A 26,552-nucleotide genomic window follows, 5' to 3' on the forward strand; every position below is an offset into this window, starting at 1 on the left:
TTGTGTTAAGCATAGCAGCTTAAATTTTCAATTGAAAAAGAAGAGATAATGAAGCATTTGAAATTGCTGCTTAGTAAACAATAGGCTTGTTAGCTTAACAGCATCATTTGTCTATTTTACTTGTAAACTTGTTAATCATGTTAGCCTTGTATCATTTTGATAAATGTCTTATGAAAATTTGATAGGTTTACTGCTTTGTTTAAAGGTTTGTGCTGTGTTTATTATTTGTTTGTGTGTCATACAGTTTAGGGTTTGGCAAAAGCCAAGTACTGCATATTTAAAATGATAGTCCATTTTTATAATCACACTTTTAGAATTAGGAATTTTTAACTGGAACATTGAAAAAAACCCTGTATAAATAAATTAAATGTATATTTTAACAGAAAAAAAAGAGTGTAATTAATGTTATCAATTAATTTAATTTATGTGTTATAATATATATGCATTTTTCTTAGACAAATGATGAAAACTAATTAAAAATGAACAGGAAACACCTGTGGTCAATTAGTTTAATTATGAAATTACCAAAGTTAACACTTCAGTATAAAACATAAGAATTACTCACATCTGGTTGTGTAGAATCTTAGTGTAAAACATTTTTTTTGGAGAAAATAAAATAATAATTCCAATAGCATCATCACATAGTCAATGAAAAACAAAATTTCTTAGGCTGGGTTTTATTGCCAATTGACATGAATTGTGTTTGTTGTAGTTACATTTTCCCCCATAAAGCAATCAAGTCATGAGCTTAGAGATCTCTAATGGACATCACCTTGAACATGAATATACCTGTAGATATGAATATCATTCACATAAAAATGATAACCCAGTCCAAACCTATGAGTAATATTTCCAAGGAGAAGTACATAGATACAGAAAAGCAGTGGGCTAAGGACATAGCCTTAGAGAACTCCTTTTGTGATTGGTGCTAAGCCTAACCCACTGTTTCCAAAACTGATAAAGTCTTGGCCTTCAGTTATATGGGACAGTGCCAGAGATACCTGGGATGCTTTCCATTTTTGGCAATAGAATATTGTGATTGACAGTATCAAATGCTGCACTAATAGAATTAAATCTTATGGTTTGCCAATAGTTTACTCTCATAAGTAAATCTCAGTTACTCAAGCAGACATGTTTTGTACACATCAACTAGCCCGTGGTTTCTGCATCTGACAGAGTTAAGTAACAACTTTTGTATAGTACTTACTTGTTCAGTTTCAGTAACATATGTTAAATGCAAGATACAGTAATCCCTCGCTATATCGCGCTTCGCCTTTCGCGGCTTCACTCCATCGCGGATTTTATATGTAAGCATATTTAAATATATATCGCGGATTTTTTCGCTGCTTCGCGGGTTTCTGCGGACAATGGGTCTTTTAATTTCTGGTACATGCTTCCTCAGTTGGTTTGCCCAGTTGATTTCATACAAGGGACGCTATTGGCAGATGGCTGAGAAGCTACCTAGCTTACTTTTCTCTTTCTTTTGCGCTGACTTTCTCTGATCCTGACGTAGGGAGATTGAGCAGAGGGGCTGTTCGCACACCTAGACAATACGGACGCTCTTCTAAAAATGCTGAAAGACTATCTTCACGTTGTGATCTTTTGTGCAGCTGCTTCCTGAAACGACATGCTGCACGGAGCTTCGCATACTTAAAAGCTCGAAGGGCACGTATTGATTTTTGATTGAAAAAACAAACTCTGTCTCACTTTGTCTGCTCCTGACGGAGGGGGTGTGAGCTGCTGCCTTCAACAGCTTTGTGCCGCGGTGCTTCACATACTTATAAGAAAAACAGCCCTATTGATCTGTTTGCTTTTCTCTCTATCTCTGTGACAGTCACTGCTCCTGACAAGCACTCCTTTGAAGAGGAAGATATGTTTGCATTCTTTTAATTGTGAGACGGAACTGTCATCTCTGTCTTGTCATGGAGCACAGTTTAAACTTTTGAAAAAGAGACAAATGTTTGCTTGCAGTGTTTGAATAAAGTTCATGTCTCTCTACAACCTCCTGTGTTTCTGCGCAAATCTGTGACCCAAGCATGACAATATAAAAATAACCATATAAACATATGGTTTCTACTTCGCGGATTTTCTTATTTCGCGGGTGGCTCTGGAACGCAACCCCCGCGATGGAGGAGGGATTACTGTATTATGATCTATCACATGATACTCAAAAATGGCTTAAACCCAAAACCTAGGCCGCAATGATCCAGTAAATTTTTAGTAAAAATAAGCACTTTTTTCAAACTTAAGAAGCAGGGCTTGGGACCTGCACAGTCAAAAAAAAGGGTAGTGTCTTCCAAACTGATCAGGGAGAGGTGAACCATAAAAACCCATGCCTCACAATAAAACAAATAATGTTCTTTAATAATTAAATACTTTATTAACATAAAAAAAACAAAACAAGAACATAAAGGAATCAAAAAGGATTTCCTAACTAATGCAGTCCAAAATTTTAAAAAAGCCACCTGTAAAATCTTCAGAAGTCAAAATCCAAAGAAGAGAATGTCATTACATCAGTGACTTTTGCAGTTTTATACAGGGTGATCCAAAAAGAAGTACCACATTTCAAATGTTTATTCTACAAAAACGCTACATGATAAAATAAATTTCATTACAACACAAGAAAGGGTATATAAAACAGATTTTTTCACTGTGTTTTAAAAATGATGTCTTCAAGGTGGTGGCCATCATTAGTGATACACTCTTCGAGACGATTTCTGAACAGTCGCATGACTCATTCGACCATTTCAAGAGGAATAGTGGCTATTTCATGGTGAATATCATCCTTTAGGACTTCAAGGTTTTTAGGTTGGTGTGTGTATACCTTCAACTTGAGATAGCCACACAAGAAGAAATTGCATGGAGCGAGATCAGGCAGACATGAAGGCCACCTGACATCACCGTGCAGGGAGATCAGTTTCCCCGGAAACATCTCCCACAAAACTTGCATGGATCTCTGCGTTGTATGAGCTGTTGCTCCATCCTGTTGAAACCAGGCATCCACCACATCCATTTTTTCCAGTTGGGGGCTGCAAAGTTCTCTAGCATTTCAGTGTAACATTCTGAAGTGATGGTGACCGTTGCTCCCTCGTCCTCAAAAAAGTAAGGGCCTACAATGCCAAATTCTGCAACAGCACACTAAACTGTAACACGTTCACAGTGCAGGGATCTCTGATGAAGTTCACAAGGATTGGTTTTAGCCAAATAGCTAAAATTTTGCTTATTTATGCAACCATTCAAATTGAAATGTGTCTCGTTGCTGCACATGACGATGGCATCTCGATGAATGGTTTGCAGAATGTTCACATACAACTCTTTGTGGCTCTCCCAGTCTCTCAGTTAGTTCTGCACTACTATTATTTTTGTATAGATGTAAATTAATGTCCTCATGCAAAATCCTCCTCAAAGACGTGTTGGAAATGCCTAAGGCAGAAGCATGTTTGCATGCTGAACGTCTAGGAGACTGCAAAGTTGATACCCTTACGGCTTGGATGTTTTCAGGCATTCAGACAGTCTGAGGATGGACTGGATATTTGCTGTTCACTGTTGTACCCGTCTGTGTAAATTTAAGCACCCACTGAAGAATTGTTTTCCGATTTAGGACATCACTTTTAGGAGGAATGCTGAAGTGCGTTTGGAAGGTGTGTTACATAGTGATGATGGATTAGTTGTTTTTGAAGAATGCTGTGACAGCGAAAAGACCGGCCCAATGCATTTAGCTGACTGAAAACTACAAGGGATTGCCCATCAAACGATCCACACCCCAACCCACTCGACTGGCTGTGTCTCGTGCAATGACCTTGAGAAATGTGGTACTTCATTTTGGCTTACCCTGTATTAGCCTGGGTAGTCCTGAAAGGAGTGTGTTACAATAATCTAGTCGACTAAAAACAAAAGTATGAACTAGTTTTTCTGCAAATAACTGGAAAGATCATTATTTACATCAGTCTGTTCTGTTCTGCTCCAGATGGTGTCCCTGAAGATGACCATTCAAGTACTAGCAAAATATTAAAACCATGTATTTTGACTTCTATATCTATACATATCTAACTGACTGAACCTGTTTTTATATCATTGGAGGGTCAGAGATAGCCCATCTGTGCAGCCCTGAGAGCAAGTCAAGAACTACAAAAGCCTGTCATAGGACACGCTTTGTCATGCATCTATACGGAGGGGGCAATTAATATTTTTACATCTGTTAGGTATGATATAAAGGTCTCATAGACATAAGGAGAATGTAGAAAGTCCACAATAATTGGTGTCAGTATCACACCTTGTGTCCCTAGAATCATGACAAAAAGACATAAATTACTACACCATAGTGCTAATCCCTGTCTGATGTTGAAATTCTTTTACAATCTGAAAGTTTTTTTTCCTCATTGTTTTGTACTGTTTTTTAGGGTTCTCTGAAGGAGAAAACTGTAGAAAATCTGGAGAAGTACGTGGTGAAAGATGTGAGTGTTTGGTAGCATTTATTCTGAAGCAAGCATGACAAAAGCTTTAGCTGCACCATACTCTTACTTTGGTGTTTTGTGGCAACAGTTTTTTGTTTTTTTTTACTAGTTTAAAATATAATAGTAATCTGGGCATCACATGCATCTGACAGTGTTTTAAATGACATTTCTATGTCATTCTATGTTTCTATGACATTTATGAATTCCCAAATGTTTTTTTTTGTCTTAAAATTGTATACCCACTGACTTTTTGTGTTTTTGCTTTTCAAGCATATTTTGTTTGCTGAAAAAATGACAATTTCAGTGATTAACTGCTCTTTCATATTTGATGTTTTTGTTAATCTGTATATGAGAGTCTTTTATGTTTTTTTTTTCAGGTGTGTTATGCTGGTTTGTCAATACAGTAATCCCTCCTCCATCGCGGGGGTTGCGTTCCAGAGCCACCCGCGAAATAAGAAAATCCGCGAAGTAGAAACCATATGTTTATATGGTTATTTTTATATTGTCATGCTTGGGTCACAGATTTGCGCAGAAACACAGGAGGTTGTAGAGAGACAGGAACGTTATTCAAACACTGCAAACAAACATTTGTCTCTTTTTCAAAAGTTTAATCTGTGCTCCATGACAAGACAGAGATGACAGTTCCGTCTCACAATTAAAAGAATGCAAACATATCTTCCTCTTCAAAAGAGTGCGTGTCAGGAGCACAGGCTGTCAGAGAGATAGACAGAAAAACAAACAAATCAATAGGGCTGCTTTTAAGTATGCGAAGCACCGCGGCACAAAGCTGTTGAAGGCGGCAGCTCACACCCCCTCCGTCAGGAGCAGACAAAGAGAGAGAGAGAGAGAGACAGAGTTTGTTTTTCAAGCAAAAATCAATACGTGCCCTTCGAGCTTTTAAGTATGCGAAGCACTGTGCAGCATGTCGTTTCAGGAACCAGCTGCACAAAAGATAGCAACGTGAAGATAATCTTTCAGCATTTTTAGACGAGCGTCCGTATCGTCTAGGTGTGCGAACAGCCCCCCTGCTCAATTCCCCTACGTCAGGATCTGAGAAAGTCAGCGCAAGAGAGACAGAGAAATGTAAGCTGGGTAGCTTCTCAGCCATCTGCCAATAGTGTCCCTTGTATGAAATCAACTGGGCAAACCAACTGAGGAAGCATGTACCAGAAATTAAAAGACCCATTGTCTGCTGAAACCCGCGAAGCAGCGAAAAATCCGCGATATATATTTAAATATACTTACATATAAAATCCGCCATGGAGTGAAGCCGTGAAAGGCGAAGTGCGATATAGCGAGGGATTACTGTATACTTGCATATACTATCCTATCATCTTTACTTCTGTAGACTCTTTAAAGTGTGCTTTCATCTAGTTTATTTTGAAGAGTTAGCATTTTTTCCTGTTTCTTTCAGTTGTATTAGTTGTTTTATAAAGCACCCTTTGATGGTATTATATTATCTGTAAAGGCTGTAAATAGATTGAAAATTGATTAAAAAGCATTAAGTAAAAATAAATTGTATATTGTATATTCTTCTCCTTCTGTAATACATAAAATAAACAGTAAGCATTTCTTGAAATTTGGTTTTCATTTGTTTTAGGGTAAACTTCCTCTCCTGCTTAGTCGAATGAGTGAAGTAGCTAAAGTATTCTTGGCCACCAACAGCGACTTTAAATATACTGATGTGAGTAAACTTCAGTCATTTTCAGATTTTTTTTTTCAATTATTATGTAGACTTAAAAGTAGTCTGCAGTGGTTTTGAGGCAAACTTTGAATTTACATTTCTTGGTTTCAAGCTGTTCATTAGTGTGTACCTTTGCCTCCCCTGCACCTCATTCTCAAATAATATGTTTAATTATTTTTAATGAAAAGTGACAATGAAGATGTTTACCAAATTATGTTATTTCTACAAATACATCTTGTGATTTATTGGTCTATTAAAAACTGGGAAGTAAAACTGTGCAAGATTGCTTTTCGCTGTGCTCTATACCTGTATCAAAAATGAAACACTATTAGTTGATGTGTTTTAAAAAGGGCTGAGACCTTGACATTTAGGCTGTGTTTTGTATCTAGCATTTTTTATAATCACCAGATATTTACTTGAAACTCTTTACAGTCATATTAAATTAATGCCTTTGCCCAAAAATTAAAATTTCTCAGTTTCTTAACTTAAAGAAAGGCCAGTAGGTTGGAGGAGTCTTTATTTTTCATTCTGTCTGTTTACTTCTTAATTATTTTGAACAGTAGCCCTCGAGTTTATAAAAAGTTACATTTTACTCTTTCAAAAACATCAAACAAATAGTGCCCCCCCCTGGTAGGTCACAGTAAGTAGCTCCCTTTATATGATCACATAAGACAAAAATGTATATAAATGTAAATGGACTATTTCCTGTTTCATAGTGTACTGAAAAAAGCATTCTCTATAGATTAGAAAAGGGGTAAAAAAATATTTCTCAGTTTATAATATACTTCCTGAGGAGCCAGGATGTTAGGGATGAAACATTACCTGCAAATTAAAGTGTGGATATAGTTATATTTACATTTACCTAAGGGTTGGAATCACCATTCCCTAGAGAGTGAAACACTAGTATTTGTCAATGCTGCGAGCATCTTTTAATCACAAAAAGTAAGATAAGAAGGACACATGAAAATATCACCAGTCCAGTATATACAGGTGCTGGTCATAAAATTAGAATATCATGACAAAGTTGATTTATTTCAGTAATTCCATTCAAAAAGTGAAACTGGTATATTAGATTCATTCATTACACACAGACTGATGTATTTCAAATGTTTATTTCTTTTAATGTTGATGATTATAACTGACAACTAATGAAAGTCCCAAATTCAGTATTTCGAATAGAATTAGAATATCAATTAAGACCAATGCAAAAAAAAGATTTTTAGAAATGTTGGCCAACTGAAAGGTATGAACATGAAAAGTATGAGCATGTACAGCACTCACTATTTAGTTGGGGCTCCTTTGGCCTGGATTACTGCAGCAATTCAGCGTGGCATAGAGTCGATCAGTCTGTGGCACTGCTCAGGTGTCATGAGAGCCCATGTTGCTCTGATAGTGGCCTTCAGCTCTTCTGAATTGTTGGGTCTGGCGTATTGCATCTTCCTCTTCACAATACCCCATAGATTTTCTATGGGGTTAAGGTCAGGCGAGTTTACTGGCCAATCAAGAACAGGGATACCATGGTCCTTAAACCAGGTACTGGTAGCTTTGGGTCCTGTTGGAAAATGAAATCTGCATCTCCATGAAGTTCGTCAGCAGCAGGAAGCATGAAGTGCTCTAAAACTTCCTGGTAGATGGCTGCGTTGACCTTGGACCTCAGAAAACACAATGGACCAACACCAGCAGATGACATGGCACCCCAAACCATCATCACTGACTGTGGAAACTGTACACTGGACCTCACGCAACGTGGATTCTGTGCCTCTCCTCTCTTTCTCCAGACTCTGGGACCTTGATTTCCAAAGGAAATGCAAAATTTACTTTCATCAGAGAACATAACTTTGGACCACTCAGCAGCAGTCCAAAGGCGAGACGCTTCTGACGCTGTCTCTTGTTCAAGAGTGGCTTGACACAAGGAATGCGACAGCTGAAACCCATGTCTTGCATATGTCTGTGCGTGGTGGTTCTTGAAGCACTGACTCCAGCTGCAGTCCACTCTTTGTGAATCTCCCCCACATTTTTGAATGGGTTTTGTTTCACAATCCTCTCCAGGGTGCGGTTATCCCTATTGCTTGTACACTTTTTTCTACCACATCTTGTCCTTCCCTTTGCCTCTCTATTAATGTGCTTGGACACAGAGCTCTGTGAACAGCCAGCCTGTTTAGCAATGACCTTTTGTGTCTTGCCCTCCTTGTGCAAGGTGTCAATGGTCGTCTTTTGGACAACTGTCAAGTCAGCAGTCTTCCCCATGATTGTGTAGCCTACAGAACTAGACTGAGAGACCATTTAAAGGCTTTTGCAGGTGTTTTGAGTTAATTAGCTGATTAGAGTGTGGCACCAGGTGTCTTCAATATTGAACCTTTTCACAATATTCTAATTTTCCGAGATACTGAAATTGGGACTTTCATTAGTTGTCAGTTATAATCATCAAAATTAAAAGAAATAAACATTTGAAATACATCAGTCTGTGTGTAATGAATGAATCTAATATACAAGTTTCACTTTTTGAATGGAATTACTGAAATAAATCAACTTTGTCATGATATTCTAATTTTATGACAAGCACCTGTAATAACAAAAACTCTATCAAGGCCTGTCTTAAACATATCCTTTACTAATCAAGGGGCAGCTAATCTGCCTCCCACCCATGCTCCATATTTAATCATCTCTCAGATTTTCTTCTCTTTCACCTAGAATAATTAATCATCACTACAGTAATCCCTCCTCGATTGCGTGGGTTGCGTTCCAGAACCCCCCACGAAAGGTGAAAATCCGCGAAGTAAAAACCAATATGTTCATATGGTTATTTTTATATATTTTAAGCCCTTATAAACTCTCCCACACTTTTATAAACATTTCCCGCACAATTATACAGCATAAACCATTTGTATTCTCTTAGATATTAGGTAAGATTCATTGAAATTATGTATGTAAACACACTGTTTATATACAGCAAAACCTAAATATTATTTTAAAGATATCGAGCATCTCCGATATCACATATGTTACAGCCATTACGACAGGCAGGCCACCAGCAATGAATACGTACAATGCAAGAAAAATTGTATACAGTAAAATGTGTGTACAGTGATACTAAACTATGTACATGTAATAAGTACTGTATGTAGAAAATTAATTATTTTACTCACCAACAATGACACAGCGACTTGTCCGATAACGATGAGTTTAATTTTACTGCACAACAAAGGAGAGCGTTACAGCTCTTCTAAAGGAGCCTCTTCAGGCGACTGTGTAGCACCGCAGTTGTTCTTCTTCTGGCAGTCTTCAATCCAGATCCCTAAAGCAGATTCCATCCGGACTACTGCCTTATTACATCCACTTACAACTCGTTTTGCGCCCTGGTTAAAGGACACTGCGGCCATAGATCTTACATTCTTTTCCTCCTTTTTAAATAAAAAAGATGATTCCGTAATGGCATCCTGCAGCGGTGTAGCTGTTCCCTTCCTTCAACATATCCAAAACTTTTACCTTTTCAGAAATAGTTAGCATCTTCCGTTGGCGCTTGGGCACGGCCCTTGAAGCAGTAGCAGGAGCACGTTGATGCTGAATGAGCGAGACGAGACTTCCTGGTTAACGCAGCGGAATTGAATTCTGTGCTCCATCGCTGAGCCAATCAGCACACAGGAACTTAACTTCGTGCTCTGATTGGGTAGCTTCTCAGCCATCCGCCAATAGCGTCCCTTGTATGAAATCAACTGGGCAAACCAACTGAGGAAGCATGTATCAGAAGTAAAAAGACCCATTGTCCACAGAATCCCACGAAGCAGCGAAAAATCTGCGTTATATATTTAGATATGCTTACATATAAAATCCGCGATAGAGTGAAGCCGCGAAAGTCAAAGCACGATATAGCGAGGGATTTCTGTACTACCAAACAGCTGTTGACAGTTTATTTAGCTCATTGCTTATCAATAAACACATTAGAGCATATACTGTATATTGGCATAGCTCTTTCTCTGTGCTATGATTTGGTTTATCTGCCATATGATGATTTGTGCAGTCACATGAACTACTAAATCTGCATGCTTACATTACTCTGGAGTGTAACTGAACTATAAGTTAAACAAAGCCCTAGTAAGAGCAATGATAAAAGGAAGTGTTTAGTTAGGAATGTTTAATCTTTTGTTTATTTTTAGCCTCTTAAAGTATTTTGTTTTGAGTTGATTATGTATGAAGCCAAAGGTTTATCACTAGACATTTGAAAATGATTCTATCTCCTAAACAATAAACCAAATAACATATTTGGAGAAGAAGCATTTTAAGCTTAAAAATCAATGGATTATCTCTCAAGATCAAGAAAGTTATTTTGTTCTCTTTACAGTTGTTGTGACAGTTGGATTTCTGAAGTTCAGTTCCTGTCCATAAACTAAACTGTAATGTCATCACTTGACAACAGAAAATTGTGTATTATGCTTTCTCAAGTTAGGTGTAATTGGGTATACAGGTATCTACATATTGAAGTGGCATGCTAGCTAATGAGTAATTTTTATTAGTTCTTCCATTTTCCAATACATAGTAATGGGGAGCCAGAATCTATCATAGCAGATTGAATCTCAAGATGGAGTTCAATCCTGGATTGGGCACCAGACATAGGGTTCACTCATACCCACAACTACAGTCATGCAGAGCAGACCAATTAGTGCTACCACTTATCAGTGTATTTGGAATGTGAAAGAAAAACATGGTTTTTAGAGGAAAGCTATAAGGATATGAGGAAAATGTCTAAAATTTTGGACTGCACCTGAAGCTACAAAAAATAACAAGTCATAAAATAACACAAAAAACAGCATTTTATTGTGGGTATCAGCAAGTATAGGTAAGGCTGTCACTGCAATACTTAGGTTAACAAATCCTGTGAAAATGAAGCTCCTTTATAATGAAGTCTACATAAAACACACTATGGTGTATGTGCAAATTTAAATACCAGTTTGCTAGAGTGGTGTGGTAGTCATTGTCAATGGTACCATGTGCACTGTAGAATACAAGGTTAGTTTACTTTAGTGTTTATTTATTTGACAAGTATTCACATGTAGTTACATTATATTAATGTTTTTAGAGTGTAATAAAAATAATTTTCTCAGTATGTTACGAAAATGTAAAGCAATATCTTTAGAAACTAACATTCAGATTATAAAGTGGGTAGAAGTGGGAGAAATGAAACACCATAACAAAATCATTGAAATTATAAAAAGAGGTGATGCAGAGCATGGAAAAGGGAACACTTATCTGCAAGCACTTTGAAGATGCTTCTTTGCTGCTAAAGTCCTAGAGTGTGAGTCTATTGTGTGTCCAATGGAAAGACTCCTGGCTAGGGAATGTGCAGAAAGTGAGGCAGATGGTGTTGCCTCTGAACCAAGGTGAGGTGCGAGAAGGAGCTGCTGGCCTGAAAGTCTAGGCAGAGTTTGTGCAGCTGCTGGTGGTAGACAGCATGAACTCTGCAACAACCACCTAAACATTTACATCCCCCCAAACGGATTTTTTGAATTGCATCTATATTCCTCTTATATTGAATCCAACTCTGTTGACAAAGTTTCTAATAACAAATTAAAATCCCGTCATGCCTCTATTGTAAATTGAGTAATATATAGATTGTTTCCATGATAAATTGAGCAATCTATTATAAAAGAAAAAGCACTCCACATTATAAACTAACATGATTAAAAAACTAGACTTCTTATTTCAGCCCAAAGGAATGCATTATGCAGATAATTTTTCTCTGTAATCAGCAATCAGAGCTATCAGTATATGCTAGATGATTTTTTTGTGCAGCATTACTAAGGAGCTACACTTTATTTTTACATATTGTATAGGTTCTTCCTTTACAAGCACATACCTAGGCAATTACTCCAACTTATAAAATGCCCCACAAATATGCATGTAGTGCTGTGTGAGAACCAGTCAGATTGGTTTTGAGCAATCCATTGGCATTTTCTGATTGAAGCCAAACGATACTTAATGCTGTGGAAGTAGTTAAGCTGTGTTCATATGCCATGGGAATTTTAGAGTTCTGTTGTGAATATTCATAAAATTTATTTGTGGAATCATATAATTTGAAAAAATACAGTTGGAAGCCAGTAAATAATCACAATTTTTTCAGCCCAAGTAAAACATTTCATAATCATTGAGAGGATGTATTTTATCCTTATTCATGGGCTATAATGTGTTCATAAGTTCTTTAGATGTAACGAATTCTGAATTTTTGTAAGTTTGTTGTATTGTTTATATTTAGGAGAATGAAACACAGATAGAGTGAAATAACTAGAGCCAGCAGATACTCACAGGCAATATAATAAGATGTCAATGTCAGTGTATTTATATAGCACATTTAAAACAACATAGGAATGCTGTGGCCAAAGTGCTTTACAATAAAAGAAGAAAAAAAAACATACAATTAACATAAATAATATAAATAGAGATAAAATAAATGAAAATAAATAATAAATAGAAGTAAGATTGCATAATCACAATGAGGAAACCATCAGTATTACTGAAGGTCACAGAAAGCAAGTGAATAGAAATGAGTCTTTAATCTTGTTTGAACAGTTCAATTGTAGACGACTCCTTTATGTAATGAGGTAAAGAGTTCCACAGGCAAGGAGCAGCAGCTGCAAAAGCCCTGTCCCCCTTATCTTTACAATTGGTACGATGAACAACAAGAGACAACTGACCAGAAGATCTAAGCACTCTAGATGGCTGGTGTAAAGCACACAATTCAGATAAATAGGCAGGAGAAAGCCCATGTAAAGAATTAAAAACTAGTAACAAGATTTTAAAATCAATTCGAAAACTGACAGCCAGTGTAAAGAAGCTAATATTGGAGAAGTAGAATCAGACTTTCTTGCCCCAACCAGAAAGCAAGCGGCAGCATTCTGGACCAACTGTAACCTGTGTATCAGGGATTTGCTAATCCCACAATACAGCGAATTGCAGTAATCAAGGCGAGAAAAGATAAAAATAAGATGACACAGTCATAGCACACTACAGATGTGTATCGTTGCGCTTAGCCATAAATCTAGCAAGTGTTATGTTAAACCTACATGTCATCTTTTTAGATTGTGTTGAGTAGCTGTGTGATGATATGCACATGTATTACTACAGTATAGAAGACAAGTGCACTTTCTTTCAAAGTGAAATGCTCCCAAACCATTAACATTTTCTGATGCTTTCTGCTCATATATGCTTTGTTTGCCAGTTACTCAAAGAGGTAAATTTTAATTGAGAATTTTTGTATTAACATTAATATGGTAATTTGATTACTCAGGACACTCCTAGACTTACGTCTGTCATTTTTCTATTAAAACAAAATAGCTTCTTTCCACCCTTATCCTTCTCCCAGCTAAATGAAGACTGCATGTTTTAAATTTACATTTCCATTTTTTGTAATTCTAACTTGACCACAAATGTCTTATGTGTGAGTATACCTTGTGATAGACTTCTCCACTGTCCAGGTTTCGTTTCGGCCTTCCCAAATTTTTTTTTGGGATGGTCTGTGGCTCTCCAGGATTGTAACATGTACAGGTAATATGTTGGTTTACAAAATGGAAAAATATAGATGTTTTGTCTCTGCATTCCACTTAAATATAGTACTCAAAAAATATCATTAAATTATTGTGATAAGAGAAATTACCATACTTTCTTAGGAGAGGCAATAGTGCTTAATAATGATATTTAAAGGGATTTCAAGAACATGAGAGAGACGTCACTGAGGTTAAAATGAGTGACTGGTCATCCATAAAAAAGAAACAGGAAGTAGGTGAAGGTATGGTCAGGTAAAGTAAGTTTAAAATGAAAATTGGACAAAAAAAAAACAAAAGAAAAAGTCAAAATGAAAGTTAAAAAAAAAACATAAATTCAAAGTATTAAAGGAAACGTGAAACTGAGCATAGTTAAGATAAAGATTAAGCAGTACATCATTGTCAGGAGCTTGCTTAAGTATATGAATGATAACAGCCACATAGGCCTCAGTCAATGGCAAGGGAGGTTTGACCAAGAATGCAGGTACAGTATTTACAAAAACATATGGTGAGCATGTACCATACAATTTAATGGTCAATAATGACATTAACTAGTAAATTGTGAGAAATCATAAATATAACTTTGGAATTCAAAACTATTAGGACCTCTGAAATGTCAAATATTTTGTTAATTTATTGACTTGACAGTTATAAACTTAAAAAACACATTAGCTGACATTATGAAATTAAATGCTTAACTATTTCTCATAACGTAAATTACTAGAAAGGTATAATATTGTAACATTCTCTACAGTCAATTTTGGAGAAACAAACCCCAGATCTGTCATGCAAAGGGAAGTTGCTATTCATATCTAAAAAAAAGTTAATTTGCTCTTTTTATAAATCTTTGATAAAGATTTCTTTGCAAAAAAAAAAAAAGTGTTTTGTCTTATTCACCCATTTACAAACAAGCATAAAGTTATGATCCAACACTCGGCTCTTCAGCAGCTTGTGTTAGTGCAGATTAGATTTTGGATGTGCAGTCCACCCATGAGTGCCCATGTCTGCCAGCCCTTTACTTATCTACAATGCAGAATACTACCAGAGAGAGAAAGATGACACAACTAAAATCACTGGTTATAGAAGGTGCAGTATTGCTTGTGAATGCATTCTTGGCTGCTTGAAGTACTTGTGTAGCTACTGGCTTTTGTCCCCTCCTTTCTGGGACGAAGATGTGCATCTTCTACCACCTCTACGTTTGGTCCGACTTCTGCCTCTTTTAGCAGATCTTCCTTCTGGAGTTGAGGAATGACTGTTCAGCACACATGATCTGTATTTTTGCTGTCACTTTCATTACTGAGTGCTTCTTCAGATAAAATCCACTCTACCTCTTCATCAGAGATGTATTTTGCTGCCTCGGTAAGACGTGTTTCATTCCCGATTCTCTCTCTCACAGTTTTTTCATTTGATGTAATGCACAGGTTTGCAGGCTACCTATTGCATGTACAGTATTGTAGAATTAGCATCTAGTGTTTTCTTACATGGGAATATAGTAATAATGGATAAATGAAAGTTTTGTTCCAAATGAGCACCTGAACAAAAGAGCAGAGGTAAGATAGTCTTTCTTATTACAGGTTACTAGGTTGCAAAAATAGTTTGATATAATTTTGTATGCATAAGTAGTATTCCCATAGAAAACTCATCTTTTTGTTTTGTAACAGCTGCTGCAGTTTGAGACTTAAAGGGGCAGAAGTACTGGGTTAAGACCCATGGCATCCTGCAGCAGGTACCTTCAGTGTTTTTGTGTGGGTGACTCCACTGTCCACTGAAAGAGAAAAGATGGAGTGAAACTAGGAATAATGTAGTAATCCATTATTACTTATACACAATGGCAATGGTGAAGGTTGGCTCAAACCTGAGAGAAAAACATGTGGTGGATGCAGAATGTTAGAGTAACATTTGATCTTGAACACATGACTCTGGAGCTTAGACAAGGCACTTAAAAAGCCAGCCTCGGACACAAGGCAGTTTGCTGTCAATTTGCCAAGTGAGGTAAAGGGAAAACGAAAGAATCCCTGTCTTGAACTTACTCTATGACCCTGAGCAAGTCACTTTACTTGTACTTTTTCAGTTAATAAAGGAGCAGTACAATTCTATAAGGTGCATTAGGGTGGTGTCCACTACTGAAAGGTTTTTTATAAAATAAAGATTTGCTTGTTTGTTTGTGCCCCTTGTGACCTTTAATTGAATTAAGAAGGTTTGAGAATATTATGTTAAAGTTTGTTTCTTTGTGTAGATTAGTTCCCCATTTAATAATGATTCACTTGATTTATTAAGTTTAGTTTTTGTTTTTTAATCAGAGGTGTCGTACTCTTTCACCATGTTCTTTTTACTGTATATGTGTTTTTCTGGCATACAGACTGTCCTTCCAGTTTGAAACATTTTTTTTTTCTGATCAGGCATAGCCTTTTACAGGATGTCATGGTGCAACAAGGGCGTTGTGGCTAAGGCAGTAGACTTTGAACCACAAGGATGCTGGCTCGATTCCCACCTCTGTTTTATTGTGTAACCCCTGGCAAGTCACATAATATGTTTGTGCTTTAATTGTAAAAAAACATATATGCACACATTTGTATTGTATCTTGATCTTGTGAGATGACTTGGATGAAGGTATTTACACGATAATAATTTTTGATATGGTATGAGAAAAGAACTGACCCTGATCAGAAACCTATTCAGTTTTAGGGCACACTCACACAACACTCTCATAGATTTAAAGATTCCAGTCAACTTATCGCACGAGTCTTTGGAATGTGGAAAACACAGTCAGATATCAGTCTTCAGCCGAGGCCTCTAGAGCAGTGAGGCAGTAGTGCGAACTACTGTGTCAATTTGTTACCATGTGCTAGTGTTGTAAAAATAAATATATAACTATATTTAGTGAGATTTCATTGGATGTCTTTATATATTTAAAATAATTGAAGTATGTTTGCAAACTCATAAAAATAGGTTATTTTCAGAAGGAAATAACTAGATTTTATGCTCTGTAAAGATTTGTCTCAAGCCATCAATAAGCATCATGCATAAACACCCTATATTCTCTTTAAGGACAGGGTTGGGATAAGAAATAATTGTTTTTTATTGTGCTCGAATAACATTTACTAGGGGTGGGAATAAAACACACTTAGTGTGTCACTTTAATGTCAATTTTCAAAGGATTTGCTTATCGGCTTTCCATATATCCCAAGGTTTAATACAGTTATTGATTTCTAGGAGGAGTGCATTGTGCCACCCCTATGCACAACTTAAAAGGAACATTGATACAGTATATATTACTGTAGAATGTCTTGCACAACCTAAGAAATTTATTTTTTAAGCTAGTAATATAAGCATTTATTTGCTTATGAAAACACTATACAATAGTATATTTGATGTGACTGAGCATTAATATATTAAAAAGGAAACACAAATTTCTTGTGTTATTCAGAGAAAAGCCAAGCAAAATGACACCTTTTATTGGCTAACTAAAAAGATTACAATATGCAAGCTTTCAAGGCAACTCAGGCCCCTTCTTCAGGCAAGATGTAATCACTTGCCTGAAGAAGGGGCCTGAGTTGCCTTGAAAGCTTGCATATTGTAATCTTTTTAGTTAGCCAATAAAAGGTGTCATTTTGCTTGGCTTTTCTCTACATTCATAATGGCTAACATGGTACAACACCCTAGTACTACTTGTGTTATTCAAAAACATATTATTTTGTGAGATGGCTAGAACAGTGGTTGGATACTCTCAGGTCTTCACAAGGCACCTTTGACATTCCATGCACTAGTTAAATTGCGTCAACAGCACACCTGATTCAAATTAATGAAGTAGTAATTAGCTGAACCAGGCAGGCTTGTGGGGTAGATTAACAAAAAACTGGCTGGCAAACATGAATACCAGGGTGCTACGCAAACACACCTGGACAGAAAAAAATCAAAAGCTATAGCCAGCAAGTAATAGCATACCCAAATACTGTAGAAGTAGATTTTTAAGATGTGGCTTTCAAGCAGTTATGAAGAACCTTGAAGAATGAGGAATAGCTGAAGACAGAAAATGCAGAAGAAGTTTCCAAGTTGTTTGAATCTGAAGAACAGTGCTTAAAGGTCACTACCTTAAGTTAGCACCAAAGTTAAGTACATGCTTCAGGCATGCAGTCCTAAAAGAAAATGGTCTTAAAAGGCATGTTGCAGCTAAGAAACCATTTTTACAGATACACATCAAGCAATCAAGGCCACAGAATGCAAAATCCCATAATGCATGTATTAACAACCACAGGTCTTCAGGAGCAGTGAGTCCAAAATGAAATTTTGTGGCACACAAAGATGCCAGCAGGTCCAAAAAAGAGTTTTTAAGAAGTATGTATGCAGCCTTCCGTAAAGCAGAGTAGAGGCTCAACCAATGTCTGGGGCTGAATTTCAGCCAACAATTTAGTGGGGTCCAGTCAAAAGTGGAAGGATGATGCCAGCTGAGAGATATACACAGATATTGATTCATCATGTTGTATGTTATTGGCAAAACTTCATCTTTGAATGTGATAGTGACTGCAACACACAGCAAACATAAGTAGGACACTCTTGGAGCGGAAGTGTGCAGATGGACCACTAACAGTACTAGGCTGGCCAGCTCAGTCCCAGACCTCAGTGTTACTGAAGCTGTGTGAAGTAGGAAGTTCAAAACAAGAGTTACGGCAAGCCTTGAAGAAGCTTGAAAGAATTTACCACAGGACTATTTGAAAAAATGAGACTGTAATGGACCAAGCAGAATTGTTTCCATTTTACATTTGTAAGGAGGGCACACCAAAATAATTAATTGTTTTAAAAACATAATAGACTCTTGTTACTTTTTCATTATATCATTGTTTATTTGTGTTTATTATAATATTTGTAATGTGTTTTTCATAAGCAAATATTGCCCAGATAACTATCTTTAAAAATAAATTAAAACTTTATGCAGTACTGTATATTTATATATAAATTTGTGAGTGTATGCGTGCTTTCAAGTTTTATTTTTCTGATATTTCCATTTTTATTTAAAACATCTGTAAAATTACTTTACTTTCTTTTTTAGACGTGTTTACTGTTATTTAAAAAGATAAGTCAGCTCTGTTTGTAATTATGCTGAAAAACACTGTCTTCAAAAAGTGTGTACTAGGAAGCACAGTATATACAAATAACTTTGACAGTTGATGATAGGTGTTTTTACTTTAGTTTCTTGTTTGCAATTAGCTTCTGTCAAACACTGAATAAAGATCAATATACTGTATAGTTTGTTACCTTAAACATGATGAAATTGAAGAAGCTAGTTTATAGTACAGAACATAATCTGATATATTAATTAGAATACCCCTTTAGATAAAATAGAGCTGTAAAATTAAACCTTTCTTATTTTAAACATTACTTCTATGTTTCTTTTTAATACAGAAAATCATGACATACCTATTTGACTTTCCCCATGGCCCAAAGGTAAGCTAGATCTGATTTGGTTTTTTTTATGTCATTTTCCTTTGATTGAAAAAAAATATATTAACCGTTGCCAGTACAGCTATATACAAAAATATTTTTCATGTTAAATGTGAGGGGAAAACGTAAAGATTGGTTGTATCATTTTACATTCTGGCATCTTTTTTGTTCTTAAGGCATATATATCTGGTTGCAGTCTAGTAACTAAATTTGAAACTGCTTTTTCAGCCTGGCACTGCACATCGTCCCTGGCAGTCCTACTTTGATCTCATTCTTGTGGATGCACGGAAACCGCTGTTCTTTGGAGAGGGAACTGTCTTGCGGCAGGTGGACACTGTGAGTAAGGGAATCTTAAATGTAAAATGAGCTACTCACTGTAGTGGAGCAAAGTGAAAGGAACAGAAATGAAATACATTTTCACTTTTATGGTTATCCTGTCAGTTGTGTTTGTACACTTATAATCTCTCAGGCATTTTGGACAAAAGGCACCTGGTAAATCCTCACAGGTGGCGCAGTGGTAGTGCTGCTGCTTTGCAGTAAGGAGACTGTGGAAGATTGTGGGTTCACTTCCCGGGTCCTCCCTGTGTGGATAGCGCTTTGAGTACTGAGAAAAGTGCTATATCAATTGTAATGAATTATTATTATTAAATAAATGTAAATATTTACTAAACTATACCCAGTATGTTCAGTATTTCTATTAAAATGCTGTCATTTTAAGTGAAATGGGTTTTAAATAGTGAAAAACAATGAGTGACTTATAAAATGTCCTGGGATTATGGGAGCAGAAACCTGTTACTACAGTATATGCAGGCTCTGTTCGGGCCTCAAGTCTTACAAAGTTATCCCTAACCCCAAAGTGTATACAGTACATCGAAATTTGAAATCAGACTGGCAACCTTTAATGGCTACCTTACTATTAAAACAATAAAAAATGTATCTTTATTGCAGAGTATTTTTCTCACTCTTAGGGATAGGTCTTAAAGCCATATTTTCTTGTTTTGAAAGCTGCTAGACAGCTTTATTTCTCAGTTCTAATACTACATGTAAAGCAGACTCTGGTAGTCAGAAGGAAATAAAAAGGACCTGGTGAAGTTCAGCCTTGTTAATTGATGCTAAAATATTCCACAAAGAAATCTAGATGAGATTCCTTTAATTTCACCGTGACTATTGAAATATGATATCTTGGATAGCTGCTGAATTGATAGCAAGAGTAAAATAAGATTGGAAGTATAAGACAATCAGTACAGGAATGGACAAAAGAAGCCATAAATAGCCCAGCCGCATGTCTCATTATTGTAGATATCTTTATTATCCGTCATACAGCTTTTAGCGTTTTATTCATCATTTCTACTCTATTAGTTAATTCATTGTAACTAGCTCATTGTAGATTTGGCACTACATCAGTCTGTCCCTTTCTCAAACATTCAACTCAGTTCACTATTGTAAAGGTTGGAGTCTATCCATCAGAACTATGCACAAGGCAGCAACTAATCTTGGATGGGATACAAGTCATTTGTAAGGACCAACAAGGACCTACACAAAATAGAAGGGGCAGAATTTAAAGCATCAGCAAACTGCCAAGTCATTCGTGGGTCATTTTTATTTTCTTTTGGTGACTTCAGTCAGGTGTCTGCAGACCAATTTGTAAACAATTAATGGGGAAAGGGAGCTGGGGAAAAAAAAGGAAAAATGCTGGCGCCTGTGACAAAACCCAAACAAGAACATGACCCATAGTAAAGTACAATGGGTACAAGAGGCTATAATGAAGGTCCTGTCCAGGGTTTCTGAGCTCATTCTCTGTGACAGGATGAGGAACTCCGTAAAACGGGAGAACTTCAGTGTAGAACCACTGCTTCTTCGTATTGAAATAAACCAGTTGAGGTGGTTTGGACATTTAGTAGTAATGACCCCTTGGCTCCTCCAGTTGTAAGTATACAAGGGTTAACCAACTGCGTGAAGACCATGGGGCAGACCCAGAACATACTGGAGGGATTATATCTCCTGATTTTCTAGGGAATATCAAGAATTATGCTGGGGGAAAAGATGCCTGGTCAGCCAATTACATTGTCCATCACCAGGAACAACGGAAAGAAAAGTATGGAGATATAGATTACCTTTTTATCTGCCCTGGCTTTTTCCCATTTTAAGCCAGGAAGGAAACAGTCCTGTCCCTTTTAAAAATCAGGCTACATCTTGATCTTGATCTGGTGCAGAGCATTAAGAACAAAAAGCATTAAGAAAAGTGATACACTATAGGTTGAAATGCTAAACTTGATCTGGAATTAATTATATATTTTTTTATGTTTAGAAATGCTAATGCTGTTTGCTTTACTTGTTTTAGACAACGGGAAGGTTAAAGATTGGGACCTACACAGGACCATTACAGCATGGCATTGTATATTCTGGAGGTAAGAAATTCTGCAGGTCCAATTCAGACATTGACCTTGCAAGCTGCTGGAAAAGAAAGATTTGTAGATGATGGAGAATAAATGAAATGTAAATCTCTCTTATATAAACATATAATTGTGTTATATACTTTTTAGTTCAGAGTAACTGGAATGAAAACAACCTATTATAAAAAGAATATCTTAATATCTCTTAACATTTTTGACTGAAAAGAGAAGCCAGCTATGAATTCAGTGCATGACACAACACAGTGTAGGAAAAAGTGAGCACTGCCCATTCTGCCAGGCTTTCGTGTACACCAGGGCTGTTAAGAAAGCAGATTTAACAGGGACGCAGGCACCCAGCTGCACTAAACCCCCACTTGCATTCCAAAGTAAGTGACTGAACTCCAGCTTGTACCAGGATCTGCCTGGGCTTCATCTGATAACAACTCTGTAAATCAGACATGATCTGACATCTCTCCAGACCTCTTGAGCCAGAAGGCACAAAATGGACTCAAGCAAGGACAAAGACCTATAATTCAAGGGATGACAACTAAGACAGACAGAAGTACCCACCTATTAGAAGACACTTATTTTACAGTCATGTGAAACTGTTTGTGAACCTCTCTCAGCCTGCATAATAATTTACTCTCCTTTCAACAAGAAAGATAACAGTGGTATGTCTTTCATTTCCTAGGAACATTGGAGTACTGGGGTGTTTTCCGAACAAAGATTTTTAGTGAAGCAGTATTTAGTTGTATGGAATTAAATCAAATGTGAAAAACTGGCTGTGCAAATATTTGGGTCCCCTTGTAATTTTGCTGATTTGAATGCCTGTGACTGCTCAATGCTGATTACTTGAAACACCAAGTTGGTTGATTAGCTCGTTAAGCCTTGACCTTCATAGACAGGTGTGTCCAATCATGAGAGAAGGTATTTAAGGTGGTCAATTGCAAGTTGTGCTTCCCTTTGACTCTCCTCAGAAGAGTGACAGCATGGGATCCTCAAAGCAACTCTCAAAAGATCTGAAAACAAAGATTGTTCAGTCTCATGGTTTAGGGGAAGGCTACAAAAAGCTATCTCAGAGGTTTAAACTGTCAGCTTCAACTGTAAGGAATGGAATCAGGAAATGGAAGGCCAAAGGCAAAGTTGCTGTAAAACCCAGCAGGTCTGGCAAGCCAAGAAAAATATAGGAGCGGCATATGTGCAGGATTGTGAGAATGATTACAGACAACAAACAGATCACCTCCAAAGACCTGTAAGAACATCTTGCTGCAGGTTGTGTATCTGTACATAATTCTACAATTCAGTGCAATTTGCACAAAGAACATCTGTATGGCAGGGTGATGAGAAAGAAGCCCTTTCTGCACTCACTCCACAAACAGAGTCGCTTGTTGCAAATGCTCATTTAGACAAGCCAGATTCATTTTGGAACAAAGTGCTTTGGACCGATGAGACAAAAATTGAAATATTTGGTCATACCAAAAAGTGCTTTGCATGGCAGAAGAAGAACACCGCATTCCAAGGAAAACACCTGCTACCTACTGTCAAATTTGGTGGAGGTTCCATCATGCTGTGGGGCTGTGTGACTAGTTCAGGGACTGGGGCCCTTGTTAAAGTTGAGGGTCAGATGAATTCAAGCCAATATCAACAAATTCTTCAGGATAATGTTCAAGCATCAGTCACAAAGTTGAAGTTACGCAGGGGTTGGATATTCCAACATGACAATGACCCAAAACACAGTTCAAAATCTACAAAGGCATTCATGCAGAGGGAGAAGTACAATGTTCTGGAAGGGCCGTCACAGTCCCATGACTTGAACATCATCAAAAATCTTTGGGTTGATTTGAAGCAGGCTGTCCATGCTCGGCAGCCATCAAATTTAACTGAACTGGAGAGATTTTGTATGGAAGAATGGTCAAAAATACCTCCTTCCAGAATCCAGACACTCATCTAAGGTTATAGGAGGCATCTAGAGGCTGTTATATTAGAAAAAGGAGGCTCAACTAAGTATTGATGTCATATCTCTGTTGGGGTGCTCAAATTTATGCACCTGTCTAATTTTGTTATGATGCATATTGTATATTTTCTGTTAATCCAATAAACTTAATGTCACTGCTGAAGTACTACTGTTTCCATAAGGCATGTCATATATTAACAGGAAGTTGCTACTTTGAAAGCTCAGCCAATGAGAAACAAAAATCCAAAGAATTAAGAGGGGTTCCCAAACTTTTTCATATGACTATAACTGCAAGTGACTTTAATCCAGTCATGAGGAGGTTCAACCTTTATTTAAAACTGCACCATCCTGCTGAAGCTATCTCTGTTTCTTTCTGAGAAATTTGCAGGACACTCACTGAGCTCCCTGGGGATTCTATCGGGGATGAAGAAATATGTAAAATGACCTTAGTCTCTGAAACCTAAGAATTTATGAGCTGCCCTCTCCATGAGGAGCTGAAAAGGTGAAATTCTCTACTGTTTGTGAACCTGAAGCTGAGATCCAGTTTGTCAAGCTATAGAAGCCAATCTGAAGGCTGTGAAGCAGCCATCACTTCAAGAGGGGAACTTCAGCATCTACATTCTTGTGCCAGGAGGAGTACTGCTTTACCCTAAGATGCAGAGGGCACAGCAAAGGGCCTAACAGCAGAAGGCAAGCTGAGGAATCAGCAGCACAGCACTAACAAGGGTCATGCAACATAGAGAACAAGTGCACACCAGTGCATGAAGAGTCCTCCACATGAAACTGGAGCAACAACAAAACAACAAATCCACACAACATCGGACATCATCCATAACGACTTGGCATTGTAAAGTTATTTATCTGTATAAAGTAAGCTATTCATTTCTAAAGGAGAACTTTAAATACAGCCTTTGGTTTAGCTTGGTAAAAGTATTTTGCCATTATAATTCAACTTATACTGTGAACGTCCCAAGCTATAAAGCTACATATGATAATCTCTTTCAGGGTCTTCTGACATTGTTTGTGATCTACTGGGAGCAAAGGGCAAGGACATTCTCTATATTGGAGACCACATCTTTGGTGACATTCTGAAATCAAAAAAGAGACAAGGTTGGCGAACCTTTCTTGTAATACCTGAGTTGGCTCAAGAACTTCATGTGTGGACTGACAAGAGCTGTAAGTATTTAAAGCTTTTTTCTTGTAATTTTAAAACAGTTAAAATTTCATATTCACTACATTATAGTAAGCAGTAATTAATCAAAATGTCCTACTAACATCTTACAGAAACTGAATGCATTAACAGATGTATGGAAAAGAGCAAATGTAGAAAACGTTACAATGTCTAAAGTACGCAGCAGTCCAAATAAAATCTGCTTTATTAAAAATAATTAATCATGTATGTATTGAGGGTGGCACAGTGGTAGAGCTGTGTGTGTCTCCTGAGTCCTCCCTGCATAGAGTTTGCATGGTCTCCCCATGTCTGGGTGGGTTTCCTCCAGGTTCTCCAGTTTCTTCAAAAATGCAGTTGTAGTCACCTCTTCAACAGTTTTTGTGGTTCTGTTCACATGCTAAAGGCCATCTTTAGTTGCATTTTGTTTGAAATTTTTCATTACATTTGGAGTAGGCATTGTGTGATGAGGATCACTTGTTTTAACAGTCTTTAGTTTTTTGGGTTAGGAAATGCTTGCAGATGCTTTCCAACAGTTGACCCATTGGAGTTTTGGGATGTGTGCTCAAATCAGATGTTGTTCTGGAGCACCGAGCAGTCACGATTCTTTGTTGACATTCACTGATTCTCCAGCTTGGTGAAGAATGCTCTTGAAAAAAGTGCTTGATTTGTTTTCGTATTCTTAATTATACGTTTGACAGGATACATCTACCATATTTTTAAGTTAAAAATATTTTTAGGCTTATTCTTGCCTCTAAAATAAACTTTTTTTATGCTATGTGTTAAAAAGAAACTGTATATGTTCACGTAAAATCGATCATAAAATCAGACCCTGACTTATACGCCCGTTCAAAAATGTGCCACTTACATTTTTTTTACATCTTCTTGCTCCTCTAATCTCTCATCAGTTTCTCAGACGCATCGAGTTTTGTTGCAGCAGTGCATTTACCAATTTCTTTCGCTATTTCAACGACATTTAATTTAAAACCAGCTTCATATTTTCTTCTGATTGAACACTCCATCGTAAAAGTGTATGAGGGTGTGAGATACAAAAAACACAAATCAGTGCAAACGTCACTTCGGTATAGTTTGGGTATTACCGTGTGGTCACGTAGGCACAATACATACAGAGAGAGGTTAGGAGCGCCCACTGATACAGCGCATTGCTGCACCCACATTGAAAAAAAGGCCGTGTGCTCCGTGGTTCCTCTCTCAGGTTGGTGTTAGCATATCATAAGCCCTCATACCAATAGCGGGAGTTTTCCACATTTGACTTAATACGACCAACATTATAAAACACCAGAAATTATACGTAAAAGCAAGTCCCGACTTATCCACGGGAGAAGTTATCCGCGAGTATACATGGTAAGTAGTATTACAAAATTTTGTCTGATAATGCATTTATACCTGCAAATGATTGAAGTGTGCTGCATTTGAAAATTAAAAAAGGCTTCACCTCTGTTCAACACTGTTTGCTAAATTAAATTTTTCCTCAAAGTTAAGCTCCGTTTTCCTCAAAAGCGATTCTATTATGTTAGATTTTAACCTGGGTTCAAGAATTGCATTTATTTGAATTTGTTTAGATTGCATCATCCTGATTTTCAATATATAAATAAATGATATAAAAGATGATAGCAGCAATATGGCCATTCATACCTTCGCTGTCAAACACCTTCTAGGCTGTGCAGGCTAAGCAGCTTTGTATTATTTGGACAAGCTTGTTATCCCCATACAGACACACAAAGCTCCTGACTTTAATTCACCTCTTTTAAGTAAAGAGTTCTTTGAGAAGAACTTCATAGGAAGGCTTTTTGGGAGTTTGGAAACCGTTTTTTATGTTTTCATGGAACACCTGAGTAGCAATTGGCAGCTGTCCTTTTTCTTGTGCCTCCTCTCACATTGTCAGAAGGTGCTGTGTAGACTGACCA

At 37.1% G+C, this 26,552-nt stretch overlaps 1 protein-coding gene across 2 annotated transcripts in view; it reads left to right on the forward strand.

Moving 5' to 3' along the window:
- The window catches only part of LOC114647247 (cytosolic purine 5'-nucleotidase), a 1,192,165-nt gene that overhangs the window by 79,807 nt on the left and 1,085,806 nt on the right, over nucleotides 1-26,552 (forward strand). For both annotated transcript variants that reach the window (XR_007934028.1, XM_028795888.2), the window contains exons 9-14: nucleotides 4,401-4,454; nucleotides 6,055-6,138; nucleotides 19,071-19,112; nucleotides 19,338-19,445; nucleotides 21,451-21,517; nucleotides 24,462-24,632. Coding sequence is in view for 1 of the 2 variants with exons in the window: in XM_028795888.2 (XP_028651721.1) it covers nucleotides 4,401-4,454; nucleotides 6,055-6,138; nucleotides 19,071-19,112; nucleotides 19,338-19,445; nucleotides 21,451-21,517; nucleotides 24,462-24,632 (526 nt within the window). In the remaining variant the exon portion in view is untranslated. The remainder of the gene's footprint in view (nucleotides 1-4,400; nucleotides 4,455-6,054; nucleotides 6,139-19,070; nucleotides 19,113-19,337; nucleotides 19,446-21,450; nucleotides 21,518-24,461; nucleotides 24,633-26,552) is intronic.

This window comes from Erpetoichthys calabaricus, chromosome 2 (assembly GCF_900747795.2).
Source record: "Erpetoichthys calabaricus chromosome 2, fErpCal1.3, whole genome shotgun sequence".
Taxonomy (NCBI): domain Eukaryota; kingdom Metazoa; phylum Chordata; class Cladistia; order Polypteriformes; family Polypteridae; genus Erpetoichthys; species Erpetoichthys calabaricus.